This window comes from Rhinopithecus roxellana, chromosome 14 (genome assembly GCF_007565055.1).
Source record: "Rhinopithecus roxellana isolate Shanxi Qingling chromosome 14, ASM756505v1, whole genome shotgun sequence".
In the NCBI taxonomy this organism is placed as follows: domain Eukaryota; kingdom Metazoa; phylum Chordata; class Mammalia; order Primates; family Cercopithecidae; genus Rhinopithecus; species Rhinopithecus roxellana.
This window is the reverse complement of record NC_044562.1, coordinates 132,606,918-132,633,505: the sequence shown is the minus strand read 5'-3', so window position 1 is coordinate 132,633,505 and position 26,588 is coordinate 132,606,918. Positions and strand designations below refer to the sequence as shown.

The window sequence follows — 26,588 nt, the reverse complement described above, 5'->3', positions numbered from 1 at the left end:
CAATGGTCAGTAAATTTTCAAGTTTTTTGTAAAGACAGGGTCTTGCTGTATTTCCTAGGCTGTATTTCCTTGAACTCCTAGCCTCAAATGATCATCCCACCTCAGCCTCTAAGTGCTGAGCTTACAGGCAAGAGCCACTGTGCCTGACCAATTTCCCCAACTTTGATGAAAAACATTCTAAACATCTGAGAAACAATGAATTTCAAGTAGGATAATCACAAAGACATTCACACTCAGACATATTATAGTCAAATTTCGAAAGCCAAAGATAAAGATAAAATCTTAAATGCAGCAAAGGGAATACAATTCATTGTGTACCAGGGAAGTACAATAAGATTGACAGATGACGTCCTATCCAAAGCAGTGGGGGCTAGAAAGCAGTGGTATGACATATTCAAAGTGCTTAACAGTAAAAACAAAACAATGACAACAAACCTGTTAACTAATAATTTCATACCCAACAAAACTATCTTTCAACAATAATGGCCAAATAAAAAGCACTCCAAAATAAATAAAATCTGACTGAACTTATTGCTACCAGGCCTGAGTAACAAGAAATATTTAAGGTTTTCAGACAGAAACCAAGTGACACCAGATACTAATTTGAATCTACATGAAAAACAAAAGTGTTGGTAAAAGTAGATAATTACAAAAGAAAGTATAATTGCATATTTCTTTTCCTTTCTTCTCTTAACTGATCTAAAAAGTAATTGCATAAGAAAATATGCATGTAATTTGTTATGAGCTATGTACATATAGGAATGTAATATGTGTTAACATTTTGTCAAAATGTTGTTTAACAGTAAGAGCACAAAGGAGATAGATGAAAAATTACAGCCAACATCTCTTATGAATATATACAAAAATCCTCAACTAATTACTAGCAACTAAATCCAGCAACATATACAAAGGATTATATACCACATCTAAGTGGGATTTATCCCAGGAATAGCAAGGCTGGTATAACATATTAACATCAATCACTGTAATACACTACATTAATATACTGAAGGACAAAACTCATATGAACATTTCAATAGACATAGAAAAGGCATTTGACAAAATCCACCACTCATTTTTTTTTTTTTTTTTGAGGTGGAGTCTCACTCTGTAACCCAGGCTGGAGTGCAATGGCATGATCTTGGCTCACTGCAATCTCTGCCTCCCAGGTTCAAGCGATCCTCTTGCCTCAGCCTACCGAGTAGCTGGGACTACAAGCATGCACCACCATGCCAAGCTAATTTTTGTATTTTTAGTAGAATTGGGGTTTCTCCGTGTTGGCCAGGCTGGTCTCAAACTCTTGACCTTGTGATCTGCCTGCCTTGGCCTCCCAAAGTGCTGGGATTACAGGCATGAGCCACCATGCCCAGCCTACTACTCTTTCATGATAAAACAAACAAATGAACACAAGAACAGAAGAGGACTTCTACCAACAATAGAAGAGAGCTTCCTCCTCAACACAGTAAAGGGGTTTATGAAAAACCCACAGAAAAATCTTATATATATAAAAAATCATATATATAAAATCATATATATACATAAAATCATATATATATATATACATTTTTTTTTAGACAAAGTCTCACTCTGTAGCCCAGGCTTGGAGTGCAGTGTTGCTATCCTGGCTCACTGCAGCCTTGACTTCCTGGCCCAAGTGATCCTCCCACCTCAGCCTCGGAAGTAGCTGGGACTAGAGGCGCATGCCACCATGCTTTGCTGATTTTTTTTTTTTTTTTTTTTTTTTTTTTAATTTTTGTAGAGACAGGATCTCCTTATGTTGCCTACGCTGGTCTTGAACTCCTGGGCTCAAGTAATCCTTCTGCCTCAGCTTCCAAAAGTGCCGAGATTATAGGTGTGAGTCACCATGTGCGTCCTAAAATCATGTTTGATGGTGAAAGACTGTAGGCTTCAGCCTATGATCAGGAACATGACAAGGATGTCTGCTCTTTTGACTTCTATTCAACAGTTTCTAGCCAGGGACAATAGGCAAGAAAAAGAAAAGGCATCAAGATTGGAAGAAATGAAGTAGCACCACCCTCTATTTGCAGATGACATGGTCTTGTGTATAGAATAGTCTAAGGAATTTCCAAGAAAGCACTGGAATTAACAAGTACAGCAGGATTTTAGGATACAAGATTAATATGCAAAATTTATTTGTGTTTCTATATGCCAGCAGTCATAATCTGAAAAGGAAATTAAGAGAACAATTGCATTTGTAATCATATCAAAAAGAGTAAAATACTTAGGACTAATTTATCTAAAGGAGTACAAAACTTACACACACTGAATACCACAAAACATTGTTCAGTGGAATTAAGGAAAATCTAAATAAATGGAAAGACATCCTATGTTAATGGATAAAAACACTCCTTTATAGTCACACTCACTCCTATACTGCAACCATTCCCAGTCTCTGGCAACCACTAAGCTATTTGTCATCTCTATAATTTTGTCATTTGAAGGCTACTATCTGAGTAGACTCATACAGTATGTGATCTTTGCAGGCTGCCTTTTTTCACTCAGCATAACGCCCTTGAGATATATCCGAGTCATTGTGTGTATCTTACCCTGCCTTGTTATGTGAGCCTTGAACATTTTTTAGAATCCCATTTTTACTTATCTATACTGTTTTGGGGGTATATCTCTTTGTATAGATTTTTTTGTGGTTGTTCTAAAAAGCCACACATACGTAACTTATGCACAGCCTACTGGTGGCAACACTTTACCAGTTCAAATAAAGTGTAGAAAATTTACCTCCTGTTAATTCCCTGTATTAGTCAGGAGTCTCCAGAGAAATGGAACCAATAAGATATGCATATATACAAATATAAAAGGAGATTTATCATGAGGAATTGGCTTGTATGACTATGGAGGCCAAGATGTCCCATGATCTGCCACCTGCAAGGGGAAAATTCGAGAAAGATGGTATAATTCAGGCTGAGTCAGCAGGGCTGAGAACCATGGGAGCTGATGGTATAAACCCCAACGCAAGGGCAGGAAAAGATGAGATGAGACATCCCAGCTCAAGCAGGCAAGAAGGAAAAAGGGTGAATTCCTTCTCCTCTACCTTTTGCTCTGTACAAGTCCTCAGTGGATTGGATGGTGCCCACCCACACTGGGGAGGGCAGTGTGCTTTGCCGAGTGAGTCCACAGATTCAAATTCTGACCTCACCCGGAAACACAGCCGCAGACACAGCAGAAACAATGTTTAATCTGGGCAGACCATGGCCTGTCAAGTTGACACATAAAATTAGCCAGCACAGTTAATCCGCTTCCCTCCCCCATTTATAATCCTCTGAAATATTTCTTTCCTGGCCCACCATGGTTTCATCACACACATGTGCGTATCAGCATTCAATGGAATACTTGGGGGAACGCTTGAGATCTGTGTCCACTCTCTGTGCAGCCTCCTCCGGTCTGGTATCTAGTCCTGTGGCGTCTGGCTGTCTTGGTCTCCCTGTGCTCTCAGCTCCACAACTCAAGCAGTCTTCTCAGCCCCTCCTGGCTTTCCCCTCCCTGGGCGAGGTCTTAGAAGTACTCTCACAGCAGAGAGCTGGGGCAATCATGGCTTCCTTTGTTTCCCATCTCTTACAGATCACTGTCCCTTGCTGCCTGGTGTTCAGTATCTTGGAAACAATTGTTTCATGCATTTTGTCTGGTTCCTGCTACTCCATCTTGGCTGGGTACAGAAGTCTTAGTAATTATTTCTTGTTTTAGAAAATATAGTTAGTTTTTTAATAAAGATAAGTCATTGTATTCATATTGCATGCATATGTAATAGTTTTCTTATTGATTTGTAAACTACTAATGAAATATTCTTGACTGGGCATGGTGGCTCACGTCTGCTATCCCAGCATTTTGGGAGGCTGAGGCGGGCGGATCACCTGAGGTCAGGAGTTCGAGACCAGCCTGGCCAATACGGTGAAACCCTGTCTTTACTAAAAATACAAAAATTAGCTGGGTGTGGTGGCACATGCCTGTAATCCCAGCTACTCAGGAGGTTGAGGCAGGAGAATTGCTTGAACCCAGGAGGCAGAAGTTGCAGTGAGCTGAGGCTGCTATTGCACTCCAGCCCGGGCGACAAGAGTGAAACTCTGCCTCAAAAGAAAAAAAAAAAGAAATATTTTATTTTATTTATTGTTTTTGAGACACAGAGTCTCTCTCTGTTGTCCAAGCTGGAGTGCAGGGGCGCCATCTTGGCTCACCGCAACCTCCGCTTCCAGGGTTCAAAAAATTCTCCTGCCTCAGCCTCCTGAGTAGCTGGGACTACAGGTGTCCACCACCATGCCCAACTAATTTTTGTATTTTTAGTAGAGATGGAGTTCTGCCATATAGGCCAGGTTGGTCTTGAACTCCTGACCTTAGATGATCCACCTACCTCAGCCTCCCAAAGTGCTGGGATTACAGACATTAGCCACCGTGCCCGGCCATAAATTAATAATGAAATATTCTTTTTTTTTTTAGACAGAGTCTCGTTCTATTGTCCAGGCTGGAGTGCAGTGGTGCAATCTCGGCTCACTGCAAGCTCCGCCTCCCGGGTTCACGCCATTCTCCTGCCTCAACCTCCTGAGTAGCTGGGACTACAGGCGCCCACCGCCACGCCCGGCTATTTTTTTGTATTTTTAGTAGAGACGGGGTTTCACTGTGTTAGCCAGGATGGTCTCGATCTCCTGACTTTGTGATCCGCCCTCCTCGGCCTCCCAAAGTGCTGGGATTACAAGCGTGAGCGCCCGGCCATGAAATATTCTTAAAATGTATCATTTAAATTTTTATTATGGTAAATATTGATAGAGATAGCCCACATAAATAAATACTCTTTGATATACTCAACACTCCTTAAGAGTATAAGACAGGGGTCTTGAGACCAAAAAGTTTTGAGAACCACTTTCACATTTGAGTTTTCTTACCCCTTACAGCATTCTTACGAGGGAGGTACTGTTGTTATCAACCTTATTTTACAGATGAGGAACCTGAAGCCGAGAGAAGTGAAGGACTTATCCAAGATCATACAGTGAGTGTGAGACAGAATCTGAACCCAAGTAGCCCGGCTCTGTAGTCTACGTTCTGGGACCCACCGTGCCACGCTGCCTCCATTAGCATGTGTTTTCAGACTGTTACCACACTTTTAAGCTTCACAAAGTAAACATCAGATGCAGGCCCAGGCCTGTTCTTCCCCAGCACCTGCACCCACTTCTTGTCCAGCAGGGGCCGTGTCTGCATTGCCCACATCTGGCAGCAGGTGTGCGGTTGATCTCCCTCACCCTTGGACCTCACACCAATGGGCTGGATCTGCATGGACAGAAGTGCAGTGGGGTTGCCGCTTCTCTCGGGGGTACTCGGCAGAGGCGGTGGGACTGCCCATAGCTGGTCAGCCCTGTGCACATGCATATTCGGCAGAACAATGTTAGTGCCAACTTACTGTGCTGTGGGTTCTCAGGCTGCCTCTCCTGGGGCAGATCTCAGGCTAGTGTGCAGCCATAACATCTGGAATAGGAAAAATGGGTTTGAGAGTGAACTGGTTTACAGAGTCTATTATTATTTTTCTTTCTTTTTAAAACAGTATTTGTATGAGAGACGGGGTGTCGCCCCGTCACTCAGGCTGGAGTGCAGTGATGCAATCACAGCTCACTGCAGCCTAAATCTCCTGGGCTCAGGCGATCCTTCTGCCTTGGCCTGCCAAGTAGTTAGAGCTACAGGTCCTGGTAAAACTGTTTTTTATTTATACAAATCCCGTTCAGGAATAGATACGTTGAGTAAAGTGATATTTGAGATTCTTTGAGCGAAACAGGATAGACACTCTATATTTAGGCAGCTCTTCATACGAGTGTAAAACTTACCAAGAATGTTTATAACAACATGCCGTAAATATTTAGTGAGCAGTTTATACTCTGGTGTATAGCATATTTATAACATGCGGGTAGGTTATTTTTTAAAATGTAACGATACATGGGGCTGGGCATTGTGGCTCACACCTGTGGTCCCAACTACCCAGGAAGCTGAGGCAGGAGGATTGCTTGAGCCCAGGCTTGTTTGAGGCTGCAGTGAGCTATCCTCACACCAGTTTACTCCAGCATGGGAAACAGAGTGAGACCCTGTCTCTAAAAAAAACAAAGTGGCTATAAAATAATACCTCACTGGTTTCAACACATCTTTGAGTGCCTGCTTTATCTCTAGCTGGCTCTCCGTTGGGCTCCGTGTTGTGTAAAAGCAAACAGTCCTATCCTGGAGGGGTGTAAAATTTGACTGAAAATGCAAACCAGTTGTGCTCATAAAAGTTGGACACAGAAATCATGTACACGGTGTCCATAAATCCCAGCACTCCTTCTTCCAAATAGCACAAGACCAGAGAGATCCTGGGGCGCAGCACATTGTGAGGTGCCTCTCAGCTACAAGACCCAGGGCAGCCCTGATGCGGACTGAGATGGTGCAGAGGCAGACAGCTGCCATTTATTTATGAAGAAATTGATATGAAATTGCAAACACAAACACAGGGCAAGTGCTGCCCAGTGGCTCTCACCCATCACCCCAGCACTTTGGGAAGCCAAGGCGGGAAGATAGCTTGAGCTTGGGAAGTCAAGGCTGCAGTGAGCTGTGATCCTGCCACTGCATTCCAGCCTGGGTGACAAGAGTAAGAGTCTGTCTCAAAAAAAAAAAGAAAGAAAGGGTGAGGGTGAGGGAGAGGGAGAAAGAAAGAAAAGAAAAGAAAGAAAGAAAGAGAAAGAAAGAAAGAAAGAAAGAAAGAAAGAAAGAAAGAAAGAAAGAAAGAAAGAAAGAAAGAAAGAAAGAAAGAAAGAAAGAAAGAAAAGAAAAGAAAAAAGAAAAAAGGAAAAGGAAAAAGATTGCAAACCATAAAATGATCACAATCAGGCAAAAAATAAATGTACCTGATTAAAAGTGAATAAAGTGTAGCAGTACCTGCCTTTGGAGGTGATTTTTCTTTTTTCTACTTCTGGGCATTTCTAATACAATGAAAGTTTTATTGCAGAAAATTATAAAACAATTCATTTATGTTATTTTAATATAAATAATCCTGAGATGTTCCTCTTTTCAGGGAAAATAATACTTGGCAAGACAGCATCCTAGTACCTGTTCTCGGGTTATTCCCCTAGTTAGTTGCCTGGATTCTTTTCACTGTGGGGCTTCTTTTGCCGTCTGTCCGTGGATGATGTGAACATCTACTGCCTGGCGGGGCTCCTGCGCTCGGAGCTTCGGGAAGTGCTCATTTGGGGGCTGCCCCTCTGCCGGCCTCTCTGGATTCAGAGGGCAGCCGCTGCTCCTTTTGTTCTGTGGGCCTGGCTCTGGGCCCTGAGCACTTCCCCGGGGAGGCCGCCTTTCCTTCCGCGGCTTCTTCCGTCCCCTCCTGACCCCAAGGTGCCTCCGGCCTCTGCCTCCAGCTAAGGACCTCTGGCCAAGCCTCCTGCCCAGGGAGAGGCGAAGCTGGAGTGCCTGGGTGCCCTGTGGCGGCCGGACACTCCTGGCAGCTGCCCAGTCTTGCACGTGGCTGTGCCAAGTGGGCCAGGCAGCTGCTATTTCCCTCAGAGAAGTTGCTGGCAGCACTCGGGGAAGGAAGCACCGAGGAGGCGGAGCGGCGTCTCAGTCACGGAGGTAGAGACCCTGTGATGGGCACGGGGCCCCGGGAGGGCCTTTCCACCTGCCAGTCGCTGAGCTGCCCCTGCAATTCCCTGTACCTCTGAGTGGTTGTGCTAGTGCTGCTAATTTGGGGTCAAGGAACAGCCCTGGAGCGGCTGCCCTCAGTCAGGCGGCATGGGGACGGTGAAGGTTCAGCCCACCGTGGCCACACACCAGGCCTTCTGCAGGCGAGGCCACGCCTGGACAGGCTGGGCTTGGGATGAGCAGCTGCTCTTTCCCCTGGACAGAGTGGGAGAAGCTGCAGTGGGAAGGTCACAATGGGAAAAAAGAAGCAAAGGGACCCTCAGTATGTGGAAGAGATACTCTAAGAGGCAGGGAGGCAGGTGCCCCGCAGGTGAGGAACTCTGCGCCCCGAGGCTTCTTGCTGGATACTCCAGGGTGTGATGTATTGAGGCGTAATAATGTGGCGTTCCTGGATATGCGGTGGGGGCTGCCCTCTGGTAGCCAAACCCGTGAGTTGAATGGAGTCTGTCCCAGAGCAAAGGCGAGAGGAAGATGGCCTTTTCCTTCCAAACTCCAAGGCCAGATCATCTTTGGAAAATTGTGAAGCTCGATGGTCCACCTCCACTCCTGAGCAAATCAGACTTTTTTTTTTTTTTTTTTTTTTTTTTTTGAGACGGAGTCTCGCTCTGTCGCCCAGGCTGGAGTGCAGTGGCCAGATCTCAGCTCACTGCAAGCTCTGCCTCCCGGGTATACACCATTCTCCTGCCTCAGCCTCCCGAGTAGCTGGGACTACAGGCGCCCGCCACCACGCCTGGCTAGTTTTCTGTATTTTTTTTTTTTTAGTAGAGACGGGGTTTCACCGCCTTAGCCAGGATGGTCTCGATCTCCTGACCTCGTGATCCGCCCATCTCGGCCTCCCAAAGTGCTGGGATTACAGGCAAATCAGACTTTTAAGAAGGGCACACTGTGTTCCCCTCAGACTGAAAAGAATCCCTGGGTCTCTTACGTGTTCTGCAAATGTTGAGAGAATTGTGGATCAACATTCTGCCAGATTCTCTCACTGAGCTGCTGCATGGCGCAGGGAGAAGTAAGGCCATTTCGTGCTGATCAGAGGGTGTGTCTAACTACAGTTCTGAGGGCAGGCTCATATTTTTATTTTTATTTATTATGATTATTTCTAGAGACAGGAGATTGCTCTGCTGCCCATCCTAGAGTGCAGTGACACAGTCATAGCTCACTGTAACCTCGAAATCCTGGGTGTAAGTGATCCTCCCACCTCAGCCTCATGAAGAGGTAGGCCCACAGGCACGCACCATCGTGCCCAGCTAGTTTTATGCTCATATTTTTAAAAAGAGACATTTACTTTTCAATGTGTTGTGAAGCCTGTGGGTGCCAGGGGCGGCGTGCTGCTCACTATTCTTCCTTTGGCCCAGGGAGCCACTATGCAGGTGCTTCCCCGCTTCCCCCCTGGGAGGGACTCACAGCCACTTCCCGAGTTAACTTTGGTCTCGCAGGAGGCTGCTGACGGCTTTGAGCTTTGTGTTGATATTCGGCAGGCCTCTGTGTTTTGCCAGTTCCCGGTGCCCTGAAAGGGACAGGCCTTAACCAATTTGGGGCAGAGGCCTTGTAAAGTGGCTGTCTGGGCGGCCTTGCATCACACGGGGCCACCCGGAAACAGACAGGATTCACAGCCCACCTGCTGGGAAGGCATGCTGGCTCCTGCCCCAGGACCTGGGCTGTGGCAGGAGACCCTGAGGCCTCTTGAGAGCTGCAAGGCCTTCTCCATTCCCTGCTGTCACGTGGGGACAAGGCTGTGGCTCTGGATACTGGAGGAGGCTCCTTGAGGCACTTGAGAACCCCGGGTTCCCCTCAGCCTCCTACTGCTGATTAGCCACGCTGGCCAAGCCCGGCCCCTCTCTTGGCCCTGTCTCCCAGCTCTCATGAGCCCTGGGCCCCGGGCTGGCTCAGGTAGCTCCACCACCAACAGAGTGGAGTAGGGAAGGGAGAAGGTGGGGGGTGGAGAAACTCGGGTACCTGCCCTGCAAAGGGGGTGCCCATCTGCCCTGAGACCCAGAGGGTAGAGGGCTCATGCCCAGGGAGATGCTGCACCTCATTCCCCTTCTAGGACTGTCCCACTGCCACCAACATCTAGGAAAGCAAGGCCACCTGCAAGTCCTTGACTCCCACGCCTGTACACTCACACCTGCCATACACACACCTGCCCCACAACCACCATGCCTGTGCTGGCCACGCCCTGCCGGCCACACCCACACATCGATTCCCAGCAAATGCAGTTGGCTGCAAAATAGACCCTGTATCTGATGCCTTCTCACCGTCCCTACTGTCGCGTGGCCCAAGGCCCTCCTGAATGCTCACCATAGCCTCTAATCAGACTGTCCCTACGACCACTCTGTCCCTCACACAGTGGCCACACAGCAGCTGGGGACACTTCCCCCTTTTGTTATGAAAAACTTCAAGCACTCATCAAAGTTGAAAACCCAGATACCCACCACCTAGATTCTCCCATTAATATCGTGGTGGACTCACTGTACCACCTCTCTGTCCATCCCTTTATCCATCTCCCCATCTTGAGTTCATTTTTTAGAGGCAGAGTCATGCTATGTTGCCCAAGCTGGTCTTGAATTCCTGGCCTCAAGCAATCCTCCCTCCTCAGCCTCCCCGTAGCTAGGGACTAGCTGGGACTACAGGGATCCACCACACCTGCTCATCTTGATTTAAACAATGTATTTCAAAGTAAATTGCAGACATCAGTACCTTTCTACCTAAACACTTCAGCATTGTACATCATTAACTAGAGTTCAGTATCGTTTACAGTATTTTTGTTTTGAGGTAAAATTTACATATAATGAAATGTGCAAATCCTGGCCATATATTCCATGAGTTTTAACAAAGGCGTATACACTTGTGTGACCCAAACTCCTACTAAAACATTGCACGTTACCCCAGAAGCTCCCTCACATTCCTTCCTCGTCAACCCCTGTCCTCCCGCCCCCGGGCAGTCTGGGGTGCAACAGACCAGCCTGGGGCAGCCACCATTCTGGATTCTTCTACCACAGACAAATGTTGCCTATTCTAGAACTTGATACAGATGGAGAAAGTGCTCTTTCTTCATTCAGTCAGTATTGCTGAGATTCTCCCCTGCTGATGCTAGAGTGTTGCGTCTGTCTTTGCTTAGAACTCTCCATCTAAGGGTGGAATCCTACTTCTGCTGTGGCCCTGTCGCTCTGCCCCAGGCCCTCTCCTTTATTTCCCGTGCCCCTCCACCCGCCACCTCCCTGTTTTCCAGACCTGCTGGTCTTCTTTCTGACCTTGCACACCCCAAGCTCATGCCACCTCAGGGCTGTTGCACTTGCTGTTCTACTGCCGGAATGCTTTTCCTGCAGATGGTTGAGGGCTGGCTTTTTCCCTCATTCCGGTTTAGCTCGAACATCACCTGCTCAGAAAGCTTCCCTCACTCTTCACTCTAAAGCAGCCACCACCATGGTCCTTTTCTTCGCAGCACTTACCCTTGTCTAAAATCTAGTTTGTGTATTTATTTGTTTATCGCCCATCCTCCACCCCCTGCTAAACTCCATGAGAGCCAGGTCCATGTCTTCTTGCTCCCCGCAGTACTTCCAGTGCCCGTGCAGTATAAATACTCTTGAACAAGTGGGTAAGTGTGTGAATGTGTGAGTGCCAGCTCTTTCCTGCAACTCTGCCCTCTTGGCTGAACTGTGGGAGGCTGGCCCTGGCTCTTTGGAGCCTCTGCATCTCCAGCAGGGCTAAGCCATGCCCACAGCCCCTACCAGCTGTCACTGAGCTTGCCCTGGCCCAGGGATGAGGCACGCTGGGAGCTGCACAGGGTCCTGGTTTGGTCACATACAGATCCATGTGTGCTCAGCTATCATAAGCAGGGAGGCTTTGGGGCTAAAAGGCAGGAATGAGGTCTCCTCTGTGGACAGCATGGGCCTCTGTTGTAATGCTTTCAACTGTTCATCCTCTTTGGTTTCCACAGGACCCCAATATTCAATGAACTGTCCAGCAGTGGCTTTCAGGTGCACGGCCCCAGCATGCCTCTACCTCTGTGTCAGTAATGGTGGAAAGCCTTTCTCCCTTTATGGGCAGGCGAGCCAAGAAATTATCCATACTTAGGTTTAATCAACCATCAAATTACAGTTAAGCAGAATCAGCTGAGACACACTCGAAACAAGAAGTAATCACTTGAGGCTGTCGGACCACCTGAGGCCAGGAGTTTGCCACCAGCCTCACCAACATGGTGAAACCCATCTCTATCAAAAATACAAAATTAGCCGGGCGTGGTGGCATATGCCTGTAATCTCAGCTACTTGAGAGGCTGAGGCAGGCGGATCACTTGAACATGGGAGGCGGAGGTTGCCCTAAGTCGAGATTGTGCCATTGCACTCCAGCCTGGGCAAAAAGAGTGAAACTCCCTTTCCCCTCCCCCCCACACACAAAAAAGTAACAGCTGCAAACGCACTCCGCAAAACCAGCTACTTAGGAACAGGTGTCTTTTACCGGCTTATTTCTGCAGCTGGAACTGCAGGATACATCAACTCATCTTTCTGAACGGCACCGTTTATTTGTGGGTTGCTAATTCACACCATCATTTCTAGATCACCTTTCTCTGCTGCCAGGACTGGAGTAGACCACATTTACACATCAGGCTGCCCAGCTCCCAACCCTCAGTGTGACATCTGGGCAGCTTCCAAAGATGAGCTGCACGCCACTGTCCAGCTAGAAATATCTGTCTTTAGGCAGCGCGAGGGTTTTCTGTTTTGTTTTGTTTTGTTTGTTTCCAAATTTCCTCCGAAGAGATTCCCTAAATAGTTTATATCACCCCTTCCTCTTAACGCCTCTAATGGTAGCTTGTCAACAGCGCTTCATTATACAGAGGGTACCTGGTTCCCCCGGAAACATGGGAGCTGGGCATTTGGTTTTGTCGTTGAAGAAGTACCTTTCGCCAAGTTAGGGCAATGGCCCGCATCGGGGGATGAAATGGGAATTTCCCAGGGAAACTGAAGAGGGACGCCTCCCTTGGGGCGGGACTGCGTGGACTCGGGGGTCCCGGGTGCCCCGGGAGGGAGTCAGTGCCCAGATCCGCCGTGGGAACTCGGAGCTTGGAAAGCCCGGGAGGGAGGTGGTCTCAGCATCGCCCCCATGCCTACCATCTCCTGCAGGCGTTTGCAGTCTGGACTGCCCAGGGACTGCAGAGGGGGCGCCGGGCGGGGCGTCCCGGCGGGGCTGTGGGGGTGGGGGTGCTTGTTCGCGTTTATTATAACTGCACTCCCTTTAAAAGGAAAACTATGCCCGGAATCCGGGAGGTGGTGAGCAGAGCCCGGGTGGGAAGGAACCCGCGCCCGCCGCTGGCCCGCTGGCCGCGCTCCGTGTTCCTAGAGCTGGCGCTGTGCGGGTGGCGGGACCCACCCCCAACCTTTACTCCGACTTTTACTCCCACTCTCAGCCCCTCACTCTCACCTCTCCAACCCCACCGCCACCCCCACCTAGACGCCCGCAACCTCCCACCCTCACCTCCCCAACACTCCCCCACCCTCAGCCTTGACCTCCCCACCCCACCCCGCCCCGCGGGCCCCACCCCGCCACCCCCGCCTACCCCTCTCGCGGGCTGAGCGGCTCTTGGCCTTTTTTGGGCGTCTCCCTGCTCCGCGGCCCGGGCTGGCGGGCGGGTGCTCGGCTGGCGGCAGAGGGAGACCCGCGGCTACCCCAAGCTCGGCGTCGCTGCCACCATGACGGGAAGGTAACGGCCCCCACCCACGTCCCCGGGCCGGGGAGGTGGGACTGAGGGACCCCTGGCCGAGGCGCGGCTCTCTCCCGTACAGCCCCGCGGCGCCACGGTCCCCGCTCCGCCCTGGAGCGTCGGATTCTCGCAGCTCCCGGGGCGGCAGCGCCCGTCGGGGCCGGGGTCCCCCAGCCCCCGCGCCTCTTCCTCTGGGCGAGCGCCCGCAGCGGAAGGTGGAGCTCCTGCCCGCCCGCCCGCCACCCCTGCAAGATGGGACAACCATCTGCTCACAACCGACGCCCAGGGCTGCGGGAGGGGGTCTTGTCCAAGGTCAGACACCCACCAGGGGCAAAGGGCTCAAGAGCTGTGTGCCGCCCCCGACTTCCCCGACCCCCGCTGTGCGATCTCGGATCCCCGGTGAGTGACATCTCTGGAGCCTTCCGTTTCCTCCTCTGTAAACCTGGGGTGGTAAAAATGTTTAAAATGATGAAGGGTACGTGGGGACTCGGCCAGAGCTGCGCCCAAGCACCAGCTGTGCAGGGGTTGGCTGGGGACAGGGCACTCCCCTGGGCCTGGCTCACCCTCTGCTCTCAGGCCCCTCGTTGCCATTTCACAGATGAGGTCACCAGAGGCCACAGAAGCTGGGGCACTCAGGAGGCCACAGGTCCACCAGTGTCCCGCCAGTGTCTGTCCCTGCAGCTCTTTCTGGAACCTAGCTGGGTACAAGTGCAGGACTCAGGGCTGGGTGGGAGGGGCTGTCCCTGAGGCCCTGGGCCCCCCTAGCCAAGTCCTGGCAGGGGGATTCTCTTCTTCAGGATCCCATGACCTGGGGCTCTGGGGGAGCTCCAGCCCCGAGAGTGACCTGTGGCTTTGCTGGGAAAAGGGGCTTGGAGAGTGCAGGGCAGTGTCCAGGGTTGCGGTCCCAAATCCCAGGCCCACAGGGGAGCTGCCTGGGATTGCCATTAAGGCTGTGGCCTGGGGTCTCAGGGCAGCCCCAGGAACCAAAAATAGCCTGTAACTTGTCACTTTGTAAGTCCTGCCCTCCAGACACACTTCCCTTTCTTCTCCCCAAGCCTCTCTTCCCAGTCAGCTCCCCTGACTTGGAGTCACCCTAAGCCTTGGCCCAGGCCCCTCTGCAGTGAGATGGAGGGACCCTAACCCAGGAGAGTGGCATCTGCAGGCCCTCTGGCTGCCTGTGGTCACCCCCCAGGGTTCGGCGGGGTTGCCTCCCATTTTCCTCAGCCTGTCCCTGCCAGTTGCCGGGTTCTCACCCTCCATTTTCTAGGAAAAGAAAGTGGGGAGAGACAGGAACAGGGTCAGGAGCAGCCCAGCAGCAGCGCTGAGGTGGAGGTGGGTGAGAGGTGGTTCCTTCAGGCACGGGAGGGATGGCGAGGAGGACAGAGCCATGAAGGGAGTGGGGCTGGAATGGGAGGCCCCGAGGTGCCACTGCTCCCTGGCAAGGGTCCTCTTGCCCCTGAGTCTCCTTGGGCCTTTCCCTGGAGGCGGAGGTGGTCAGGTGAGCCCAGCTGGAACCACTGGGAAGGCAGGTGGTGGCTAGCAGGGGTCAGCCTGCCCTTGCTGCTGTGGGCTCCAAGGGCCCGAGAAACTCTTATCCTCAAATGACACTGGGATGACAGTCAGCCTTTGGCGGACACTGTGTAGGGCGTTCCTCGTCCAGGCCATACTGCTTGTCTTAGAGAATAAGGAGAAACCCAGAAACATAAAAGATAACAGAAACATAAAGAGAAGCAAACGGCAACAGTCCCACTCCCGAGAGCCTCCCTTTACGCAGTTTGGGTGGCTCCCCGCAATTCTGTTCTCCTGGAGTGTTTGTTTGATGCAGCTGTGAGTGATCTGAGTATAATGCACCTGCTCCTTCAAAGGTGGCCCTGCTGCCCACAGTGCTGGTGCCCCACCAGCTTCCCTGGCCTCCATACACAGGGATTCGGCTGGGCCAGACTGAGGAACGGACATCCAACCCGGCCTTCGGAGTGGGCGAGAGTTTTCCTGTCTCAGAAGCAGTGGAGTTTCATTTCCACCGTTTCATGCTGGGTGCCCTTCCCCATGTCCACTGTCCCCATGTGATCCCAGGCAGCTCCTCGTGCCTGGATCCCGGTTCTTTCAGGATCCCCCAGGCTGCCCAGAGTCAGGCTGCTTTTGGGAAACACCTCTCTGCTCCCATACCTTCAGGGCTTCTCCCCGCCAGCTCTCCCCAGGACCTCACCAGCCAAGAGCAGAGGGAGGGCGGTGGGGAGCCACCAAAGGGACCTGGGGTGGCATACGTGGCCATGCTCTCTGCAGATGAACCCATGGGTGCTGTGTGGAGAAAGGGCTGCTGGGAAGGAGATGGGGAAAGAGACAGAAGGCAGACACTAGGGAGGCCTCTCCTGGGTGGCTGAGGGGGTGGAGGAGAGGAAGCTGACTTAGGGTTCTGGGAGGTGGAGTGGACATGACCCAACTGACTGGCTGTGAGGGGCGCCACAGAGGGTGGGGCTTGGGAGGATGCCCCCTGTGATGGCAGGTGGGGGAGGCTGGCATGCTTGGTGTGGTCGTGGAGTGCTTGAAGAGCTGTGGCAAGTCTGAGGGGGAGCCGTGGGAGGCACCTGGGCATGGAGGGGCTGAAGCCCAGGAGCAAGCCGAGCTGGGCGGGGAGTGAAGGCAGCCTGGAGCGTGGGGTGGCATGCCGTGGGAAGAGAGGGGGCTCGGCCTCAGCGGCAACCCAGGGGCTTTGGAACTTACAACCGCAAGATCTTGGACTATCACAGCTGAAGGGACTTCTGGCATCACCATTGTTCTACAGAGGTGGACATGGGGAAGGCCACCTACCAGGGACTCAGCTGTCCCTGACATTCCTGGAAATGGAGGCTGGGATGGTGACACCCATGGCCGTGTGAGCTCAGTGGCTTGGCTACATAAAGTGGAGTCCCACCCACCATGTAACCATCATGTGTGTTATGTGTGAGGCTGTCATATGCCTGATTGTGTTCTGAGTCCATGCTTAGTACAGCGCAGAGCAGGCTGCTAGATCCCTGCCCTCCTATCCACCAATCTTGCCCCTCCTGTGGGTGGAGTATGCCCAGTGTTCCCCTAGGCAGAAGGAGTCAGCCATGGGGCAGCTGAGTGCAGCCAGAGCCCTCAGCACAGCACAGGAGTCTGCAGTGGCATCAGGGGCTTAAGCAAAGTGTGAAGTGGGTAACAAGTGATGTGGCTTGTGATGTGGCACCACTGAGCCCTGAGCCCCAGACTGGGCCAGGTGGGCACTGCCATGGCCCCTCACCTCCTTCCCTTTTCTTCCACTTCTGGTGCTGACTGGCCCCTTCTAGCTGGCCAGTGGCATAATAGGATGGAGGGACTGATCTGCAGGGTGTCCAGTCCCATGGTGTGAATACCCCCACCTGGGTTCATTTCAAACCGCCAACGCTTGAATTGGCATTAACGCTTTACAGAATTCCTGAATAGTTAACAGTCAGCACTTGTGAGCTGGCAAGGGACTGCCCAGGCAGCCACTGTGGAGAGGAGCCTGGGTTTCCCACCCAGAGTGGGTCATCCTTCTCTGTGTCCCTATCTGTGCTGTGCCACGTGCAGGCTTGCTTTCTCTTTTTTTTTTTTTTTTTTTTTTTTTTTGAGGCGGAGTCTCGCTCTGTCGCCCAGGCTGGAGTACAGTGGCCGGATCTCAGCTCACTGCAAGCTCCGCCTCCCGGGTTTACGCCATTCTCCTGCCTCAGCCTCCCGAGTAGCTGGGACTACAGGCGCCTGCCACCTCGCCCGGCTAGTTTTTTGTATTTTTTAGTAGAGACGGGGTTTCACCGTGTTAGCCAGGATGGTCTCGATCTCCTGACCTCGTGATCCGCCCGTCTCGGCCTCCCAAAGTGCTGGGATTACAGGCTTGAGCCACCGCGCCCGGCCTCTTTCTCTTTTTTTGAGATGGAGTCTTGCTCTGTCACCCAGGCTGGAGTGCAGTAGTGCGATCTCAGCTCACTGCAACCTCTGCCTCCCAGGTTCAAGCAATTCTCCTGCCTCAGCCTCTCGAGTAGCTGGGACTACAGGTGCATACCACCACGACTGGCTAATTTTTTTTGTAGTTTTAGTAAAGACAGGGTTTTACCGTGGTCTCTACCAAAAAAACAGGTTTTTACTATGTTGGCCAGGGTGGTCTTGATCTTCTGACCTCGTGATCCACCTGCCTCGGCCTCCCAAAGTGCTGTGATTACAGGCGTAAGCCACTGTGCCCAACCTGCATGCAGGCTTAACCATCCCTTAGGTCTTCATTTCCAGGTGGGGAAGGGAAGCACTGTCATTGTCCTCCTTGTTCTGTTTAGGTGTAGCATGTACATTTCTGAAGGTGAATATTTACTTAGATGACTTAGCAGGATAACCACCCTAATGAGATACTTCCATGGGTGAATGCATGTCTTGCTGAGATGAGGTGACTGAATACACATATGAACGTAAAACCTACTGTGTCCTCACCCATGTCCTTGGAGGAATACACGGGAAACTCATGGAGTTGTTTTCAGCCTCCCGGTGAGGAGTCTGGTGGGGGAGCTGGCTCTGGGGGACAGCCTGTTTGTGGCATCTCTGCCTCTGCCCACTGGGCTGAGGGCACATGCCCCAGGGCCTTGGGGAGGCAGCCCTGCCTCACAGCTTGGGGCCTCAGTTCCAGCCTCTAGGAAACCATGTAGTTGCATTCTTCATTACTCATGTGTTTTTTAAAATTTGAGACATAGTTCACGTATTATTAAATTCACCATTTTAGATGGTACAGGTCAGTGGTTTTTAGTACATTCACAAGGTTGTGCAACCATCACCGTTAATTCCAGAACATTTTAATCATTCCTAAAAGAAACCTTGCACCGATTTGCAGACAATCCCCATTTCCCCCTCCTCCCAGCCCTGGCCACCAGTAACCTGCCTTCTGTCTCTACAGATTTGCCTGTTCTGGACATTTCACATAAATGGAACCATATATTATATGGCCTTTTGTGCCTGACTTCTTTCATTTATTAAGAACATATTTCCAAGGTTCATCCATATATTGTAGCATGAATCAGTACTTCATTCCTTTTTTCTGGGTAAATAATATTCCATTGTGCCACAGTTTGTTTCTCCATTCACCCGTGGTGGACATTTGAATTGTTGCCACTTTTTGGCTACCGTGAATAATACTGCTATGAACATTCCTATACAAGTTTTTGTGTGAACATACATTTTCTCCTTGAATATATACCCAGGACTGGACTTGCTGGGCATATGGAAACTCTTATGTTATACTTTTTGAGGAATTGCCAAGCTGTTTTCCAAATAATTGAACAATTTTACATTTATTAAATTTTACACCAGGAATGTATGAAGGTTCCAATTTCCCGACATCCTTGCTGATGCTTGTTATTGTTGTCTGGTTTAGTGGGTGTGAAGAGGTGTCATATTGTGGTTTTGATTTCCACTTCTCTAATGACTGATAATGACCGATAATGTTGAGCATCTTTTCATGCGTCCGTCGGCCACTTGTAAATCCTCTTGGGAGAAATGTCCATTCAAACTCTTGGCCCATTTTTAAATTGGGTTGTCTTTTTATTGTTGAATTATAAGAGTTCCTTATTTATTTGGATACTAGACACTTCTCAGACATATGATTTGCAATTTTTTTAAGATGGAATCTCACTCTGTCACCCAGGCTGGAGTGCAGTGGTGTAATCTCAGCTCACTGCAACCTCCGCCTCCCAGGTTCAAGCGATTCTTCTGCCTCAGCCTCCCCAGTAGCTGGGACTACAGGCGTGTGCCACCATGCCCGGCTGTTTTTTTTTTTTTTTTTGTATTTTTAGTAGAGGGGGTTTCACCATTTTGGCCAGGCTGGTCTTGAACTCCTGACCTCAGGTGATCCTCCCACCTCTGCCTCCCAAAGTGCTGGGATTACAGGCATGAGCCACCGTGCCCAGCCAATTTGCAAATATTTTTTCCTTTGCTGTGGATAATCTTTTTCATTTTCTTGATTGTGTCATTTGATATACACAAGTATTAAATTTTAACGAAATCCAATTTATTTCCTTATTCTTTAGTTGCTTGAGTTTTTGTTGTCATGTTTAGGAAACTATTGCCTAATCCTAGCTCATGAAATGAAACCATCTCTTTTCTTCTAGGAGTTTTATACTTTAACATTTAGGTTTTTGATCTATTGTGAGTCAATTTTTTTTTCCTATATGGCATGAAGTAAGGGTTTAAACTAAATCTTTTGCATGTAGCTATCCAGTTGTCCTAGCATCATTTGTTGATAAGATTACTCATTCCCCCATTGAATGGTCTTGCCACTCTTGTCAAAATTCAGTTGACCACAAATATATGGGATTATTTTTGGACTCTCTTCTGAGACAGGGTTTCACTCTTTCACTCAGGCTGGAGTGCAGTGGCAAGATCTTGGTACACTGCAGTCTCAACCTCCCTGGCTCAGGTGATCTTCCTACCCGAGCCTCCCGAGTAGCTGGAACCACAGGTACGCACCACCACACCTGGCTACTTTCTGTATTTTTTGTAGAGACGAGATTCTGCCATGTTGCCCAGGCTGGTCTTGAACTCCTGGGCTCTGCCTGCCTCAGCCTTCCAAAGTACTGGGAATACAGGCATAAACCACTGCACCCAGCCTATTTCTGGGCTCTTGGTTCTGTTCTATGGGTGTATATGTCTCCTTACACCAGTGCCACACTTGTAATTTTTAGTAAGTAAATTGTAATTTTTAAGTAAGTTTTGAAATTGGAAAGCATGAGTCTTCTTTCTTTTTTTTTTTTTTTTTTTTTTTTGTTGTTGTTGTTGTTTTGAGATGGAGTCTCACTCTGTCACCCAGGGTGGAATGCAGTGGCCTGATCTCAGCTCACCACAACCTCCGCCTCCTGGGTTCAAGCAATTCTCCTGCCTCAGCCTTCCGAGTAGCTGGGACTACAGGTGTGTGCCACCACGCCTGGCTAATTTTTGTATTTTTAGAAGAGATGGGGTTTTGCCATGTTGGCCAGGATAGTCTTGAACTACTGACGTCAAGTGATCCACCTGCCTTGGCCTCCCAAAATGCTAGGATTGCAGGTGTATGCCACTGCACCTGGCCCTTTTTTTTTAAGTTTTTTTTTTTTTTTTTTTTTATTCTGTATCACCTGCATTTTCATATAAATTTTAGGAATGCCTTGTCTATTACTTTTAAAAAGGCAGGAATTTTAATGGAGATTGCATTGAATCTATAGGTCAATTTGATGTAGTGTTGTATTGCCATCTTAACAATATTAAGTTTTCCAATCCATGAATATGGGATATCTTTATCTTTATTTAGGTCTTCTTTAATTTCTTTCAATAATGTTTTATAGTTTTCAGTGAATAAGAAGTATTGCACTTATTTTGTCAAACTTACTCCTAAGTATTTTCCTCGTTTTGATGCTGTCCCAAATGGGGTTGTTTTATTTCATATTCAGATTTCTCATTGCTAGTGATTCTTGTATAATGATCTTATACCTTGCAGACTTATTGAACTCATTTCTTAGCTGTAAATAGGGTTTCTTTTTTTGAGGGGGGATTCTTCAGGGTTTTCTATATATGAGTATGTAATATGTAAATAAAAATAGTTTTACTCTTCCTCCTCAAACTAGATGTCTTTTATTTCTTTTTCTTGTCTAACTGTCCTTGATAGAATCTCCAGTGCAATGCTGAAAATAGCAAGACTGGAAATCCCCCTGACCTTAGGAGGAAAGCATTCATTTTCTCATCACTAGGTATGATATTAGCTATGGGTTTTTGGTAGATGCTCCTTATCAAATTGAAGAAGTTCCCTTCTATTCCTAGTTTGTTGGGTGCTTTTATTATGAAAGGGTGTTGGATTTTGCCAAATGTGTTTTCTGCATCTATTGAGATGGTCATAGAGTGTCCTCCCTTTATTCTATTGATATGGTATGTTACATTGAATTTTGGATGTGAAACAAACCCTATATTCTTGGGATAAATCCCATTTGGTCATGTTGTATAATACCTGATATATAGAGTGTTAGATTTAGTTTATTGTATTTTATCAAGGACATTTGCATCTATGTGACCTTCGTGTTTTATTTTGATATCAAGGTAACACTTATAGAATGAGTTGTGAAGTGTTCCCTCCAGTCTTTCTTTTTTTGGAAAGATTTTGTGAAGGTTTGGTGGTTTTTTTTTTTTTTTTCTCTTTTTGAGATAAGATCTCACGCTATCACCCAGGCTGGAGTGCAGTGGTGTGATCTCAGCTCACTGCAACCTCTGCCTTCTGGGTCCAAGTGATTCTCCTGCCTGCCTCAGCCTCCTGAGTAGCTGGGATTATAGGCATGTGCCACCACACTGGTGTTTTTTTTGTGTGTGTGTGTGTGTGTGTGTGAAGATTTGGTGTTAATTCTAGTTAAACCTTTGATATAATTCACCAATGAAACCATGTAGCTCTGGCTTTACTTTGTGGGAAGTTTTTTGGTTACTCTGTCTCTTTACGTGTTATTGGCCTTATTTGGTGATTTGGTTAGGCTTTGTGTTCCCACCTAAATCTCATCTTGAATTGTAATCCCTATAATCCCCACGGGTCAAAGGAGAGACCAGGTGGAGATAATTGTAATCCCTATAATCCCCACGGGTCAAAGGAGAGACCAGGTGGAGATAATTGTAATCCCTATAATCCCCACGGGTCAAAGGAGAGACCAGGTGGAGATAATTGAATCATGGGGGTGTTTCCCCTCATGCTGTTCTTGTGATAGTGAGTTCTCACAAGAACTGCTGGTTTTATAAGGGGCTCATCCCCCTTCGCTTCGTATTTCTTCCTGCCACCTTGTGAAGAAGATGCCTTGATTCCCCTTTGCCTTCTGCCATGACTGTAAGTTTCCTGAGTCCTCCCCAGCCCTGTTAAACTGTGAGTTGATTAAACCTCTTTCCTTTATAATTTACTGAGTCTCATGCAGTTCTTAATAGCAGTATGAAAACAGACTGATACATTTGGATTTTCTATTTCTTTTTGAGTATGTTTTGGTAGTGTCCTTCTAGGAATTTCTCCATTTCAGATAGGTTATTTCATTTATTGGCATACAGTTGTTCATAATATTCCATTCTGTTACTTCCTTACTGGGAACACAGGCTATTATCGTTTTTCAAGGCAGGCATGGAGTTAGGGAGCAGGAATAAGGGACTAGGATAAGTTAAAACAACACAAACCTCACTGTTGTTGTTGTGTTTTGTTTGTTTGTTTTTTACCATGATTCATCTGTTTTTCTTGACCAAACGTTCCTAGGGTTACTGAAAACCTTTGGTGGATTTGCAGAGTTCTGAAAGAGTAGATTCTGATCATTTTTGCTGGATTTTTCATTGCTTTTATGGAGGGTTGAACTTCTGGAGGTCCTTACTCCACCACTTTTTGCTGACATCACTCTCGGTGTGTTTGCAAATGTCTAGAGCCAGAGCACTGACCCAAATCCCATTTGGTCATGGTGTATAATACTTTGTATAGAGTTCTAGATTGAGTTTTCAGTATCTGTGGCCCCCAATCCCATCCCTGCAGTAGGACAGGCTGCAGAATGGGCGGTAAGGTTGTGCAGAGATTTGGAATTTGGGCTCAGACTCTAAGCCTCTCTCAATTTCTAGCCTTCGATGTCCACTTTTATAGTAAATATTTGTTGAATTGATTAGTACTTGGTAAACTTGTGCTTGAACTTCATTTACAAATTATGTTGTACAAAACACTTGTGGCTGTAGCCTCCTTTCCAGCATTATATGTGACCCTTGGAGCCCTAAATAAATGTTTCCTCCTTACAGAAAACCGTGGGTCTGCCTGAGAGTCCCGGATTCTAGTGTTGAGGATTTCCACATGGATGGGCTGAGTCGGGAGTGGTGAGAGGAGCCTAGGCCCTATCACATTGACTTGTAGCTGCTGTAAGAACATTTTCTGTATAAGTTTTCTTAAGCATTCAGCTACCTACATCAGAGAGTCAGCGGTATTCCTTACTCATTTTGGCTCCTCTGGGCTCACCTTCTCCATGACCTTTAGCTCCTAGGGCCACATTTAAAATCTATTTGTTGAATTGATCAGTGTTGGGCAACTTTGGAATTGGGCTGCATTTACAAATTATACTGTACCCAATGCTTGTTGCCACTTGACTGCCAGGGTGCTTAATGAGTACCTCCTCCTGTTGGGACTTGCTGGGTGAGTGTGTTCCTCGGTGGCGTGTAGGCCTGGTATCTGAGAGCCAGTGAGCCCCTCCAAGGCTTTCTCCCACTCTAGTTTGGGAGGATCAGTCCCCTGCTGTCTTTAGTGACAGCTGCCAGCTCTTGCTTTCGGGAGGCAGAAGAAGATACTGCTCAAGCTTTCTGACCTTTCTAGAAAGGTCTTTCAGGGAAACGGAATCAATGTTAAAGATTTCCATGAGTGCTCTGGATCTTTATTGTATTGCTGACCAGGGTCACCTTGGCCACAGTTTGGATGCCGACCGTGGGTGCTTATGAATCACAAGGAACTTTGCCAGTCTCTCTGGGTAAAAATGCGGGGGACATGGTGCCTTCCTGGTGGTTTCCACCAGGTCCCTCTGCGTCTGTTCCCCTGGAAGCTGGAGGATTGCCTTTTCTCTAAACCTCTTTTGGGGTGCCTGACCATTTGTTGGCCAGATCCAGATGATCGGCTCTGCCCTGGTCTGGGTGCTCCAGGGTGATGTTTGTGGCAGAGGGTCTCAGAGAAGGGAGCAAAGCAGAATGTGGGCCTGTGTGGCTCCGGTCCTCGGTTTCTTAACGGTTGGCAGGGATCCTAAAGGCGCCAGGTCCTCCCCGTCCTCCTCAGCTGACTCTGCCCTCCTCAGTGTGTCCACGGGCACAGGCTTTCCTCCTGGCAGGTGGCAGCTGGAGACGTCCTGGGTGTCCTACCGCCACTGGACCTCACCTCAGTGCTGTCTGGGGCCTTCCCAGACCAGTTCCCTCCCAGCGGGACCCAACCCTGCCAGCCTCAGCTTTCAGGAGCTGCCCCCACGGCGCAAACAATATCCTTTCTATTTGGAGTTGACTCCGCTGCCCTTTGGAGATCCCAGCGCGTAACGTGAGCTGGCGACCAGCGCGGGGGAGGCGCCCACACGCCCGTCCCGTCGCGGTGTCTGGCCCGAGGCGGCCGCGCCGCCCCTCCGAGGTGATCCCTCGGCCCCTGCACCAGGCGGCCCGCGCCCGCGACCTCGAGGCGGCTGCCCTGCGCCATGGCGGCCCGGCTGGGTGCGCTGGCCGCGTCGGGGCTGTACCGGCGGCGCCAGCACCGGCAGAGCCCGACGCCTGCAGCGGGGTAGGTGGCCAGGGGCGGGGCAGGTGGCGGGGACAATGGCCGGAAAGCTGCCGCGGCTGGGCAGGCCTTCCCTCGGAAACCCGGCCGGGCCCTCCTACACCGTGGGCGCTCTCCCCGGGCGTCGGAGGGGCCCTGGGTTGGCGACAGGGTGGGCGCGTGCGACTTTAACTGGGTTGGATGTCACCTGTGATCAGCTCTCTTGGCAGGGTGTGCCCAGGGACCTGTGTTAGAGAGCAGGGAGCCTGCGTAGCCCCCAGCACTGCTTTCAGACTGGGATGCTGCTGCTGCACTTTGTAAATGAGCAGACACTCTCTGAGCAGAGCAGGCACCTGCTGGACTCACCCACCCCAAACATGGCGCTGTGATTTGAACCCAGGTTAGACTGACTCTAAAGCCTGCCCTGCTTCATTCCATGGAGGCCTGCCAGTGTAGACAGGCTCCTTTTGGGCTGGGAGGAGGGGGAAGTGGAGTTGAGGATGGTCCTCAGGGCATCTCAGAGGATGAGTTGGTTCTGGATGGGGAGGTTGGGAGGGGCACGGGGATGGTGGTGGAGCCACCTCCCCTCACTCTTGGGGTCAGGGGCACGAGGAGGAGCTCCTGGACATGTTGCCTTTGCAGTGCCCAAGGGCCAGTGGGGGAGAGAGAGTAATAGGGCTGTGAGCTTGGGATCCTTGATCAAAGTGACCGATGGGGACCCTGGGGAGGAGGCCAAGGCTGGGCAGAAGGGCTGGGGGGCCAGGAAGGGAGCCAGGAGCATAAGTCACAGACACAGGGGAGGGCCTGGAGGACCCAGGAGCAGAGGAAGGCCAATGCCACCCAGGGCAAGCACAGCCCCCTCTGAGCTCCTCGTATGTGGTCAGGGAAGGCTCCCAGAGGGGCAGTTAGAGGACTGAGCCATCGAAGATACCTTCTGCTGAGAACAGAGGAGGAAGGAGGGCACCGAATGGAGGGCAGAAACTGCAGGCCGGCAGCACAGCCATCTGTGGAGTCCCTGCTGCACGCTGGGCTCCCACATGTGCTGGCACAGCAGGTGTGGTGCAGCCTGCTGTTCAGGTGGGGACTCAGGAGGCCAAGTCACCCACCTGAGTGTGGCAGAGCTGGAGCAGGCATCCTCACTGGCCAGCCTCTGGACAGCCCTGGATGCGTGCGGCATAACTGGTACCAGGCTGTGGGTGGCCAGGGCACTGATGGCCCCAAAGCTGTCCTGGAGAGTGATTTTCACAGTACTGGCACCACAGCTGAGATGCAGGCAGGACAGGCACGATGATGACAGGCCTGGGGCAGCCCTGAGCATGCACACACACGTGACTATTCACACTGTTTTTCTCTGAACTTCTGGTTCATGTCCTCTGTTAGTTCTCTGTTGTCAGTGTGACGTTTCAGGTGTACCTACTTAAAAGTAAAGCCGCTAGAGCAAAGAGGTATGGCAAGGGCTTCAGAAAAAGCTTTAATTTCAGACAGGTTTCATACCGATTTGGAGTCTGTTTCTGATGGTGTCAATGCATCCTGTGTATGGCAGCCCAAGGCAGGATGTTAATTTTTAGCGTCCCTATGGTGGACTGGCTTTGTGTACATTTTTGTTGACCTCATGTAGCCAGGTGACCCCTGACACTGGCCTCTGGCTGGCTTCGTGGAGGCAGGGCAGGGAGGAGGCCCAGGCAGTGCTGAGGGACTGAAGGTGCTCCCTGGGCTGTGCTGCAGTGGGGTCCCTCCCCGAAGCTCTCTGCACCTGGAATAGTGCCTATCAGCACGGGTGCTAGGTGAAGACTTATTGGATGAAAGACGAAAGCATGGGCTGTGCTTGCAGGACTCACCTCACTTCCTCCCTCCCTGGAGGTAGCTACTCCTGGCCAATTTTATAGATGAGGAAGTTGAGGTTCAGAGTCCTCTGCTGCAGGTCACACAGGCAGGGGTTGTCCGGGCCTGGGTTGCAGCCTGGTGTGCGTGGTT

General features: G+C 49.7%; 1 protein-coding gene and 1 long non-coding RNA gene across 8 annotated transcripts in view; one reads left to right on the top strand and one right to left on the bottom strand.

Moving 5' to 3' along the window:
• Positions 1–4,899: 4,899 nt before the first annotated feature.
• On the bottom strand, positions 4,900–13,363 carry LOC115893216. Its single transcript, XR_004053193.1, has 3 exons — positions 13,226–13,363; positions 5,420–5,484; positions 4,900–5,289 (listed from the first exon to the last, which is right to left on the bottom strand). It is a non-coding gene; the product is annotated as an uncharacterized LOC115893216 (long non-coding RNA).
• The window catches only part of LIMS2 (LIM zinc finger domain containing 2), a 43,183-nt gene continuing 23,738 nt past the window's right edge, over positions 7,144–26,588 (top strand). The window contains exons 1-2 of one of the 7 annotated variants that reach the window (XM_030916472.1): positions 13,477–13,768; positions 14,637–14,701. In XM_030916472.1, coding sequence (XP_030772332.1) covers positions 13,622–13,768; positions 14,637–14,701 — 212 coding nt within the window. In that variant the 5' untranslated portion in view covers positions 13,477–13,621. Of the gene's footprint in view, positions 7,606–12,755; positions 13,370–13,476; positions 13,769–14,636; positions 14,702–26,588 lie in introns of those variants that run through there. The other 6 variants (XM_030916474.1, XM_030916475.1, XM_030916481.1 and 3 more) reach the window with 6 other exon arrangements.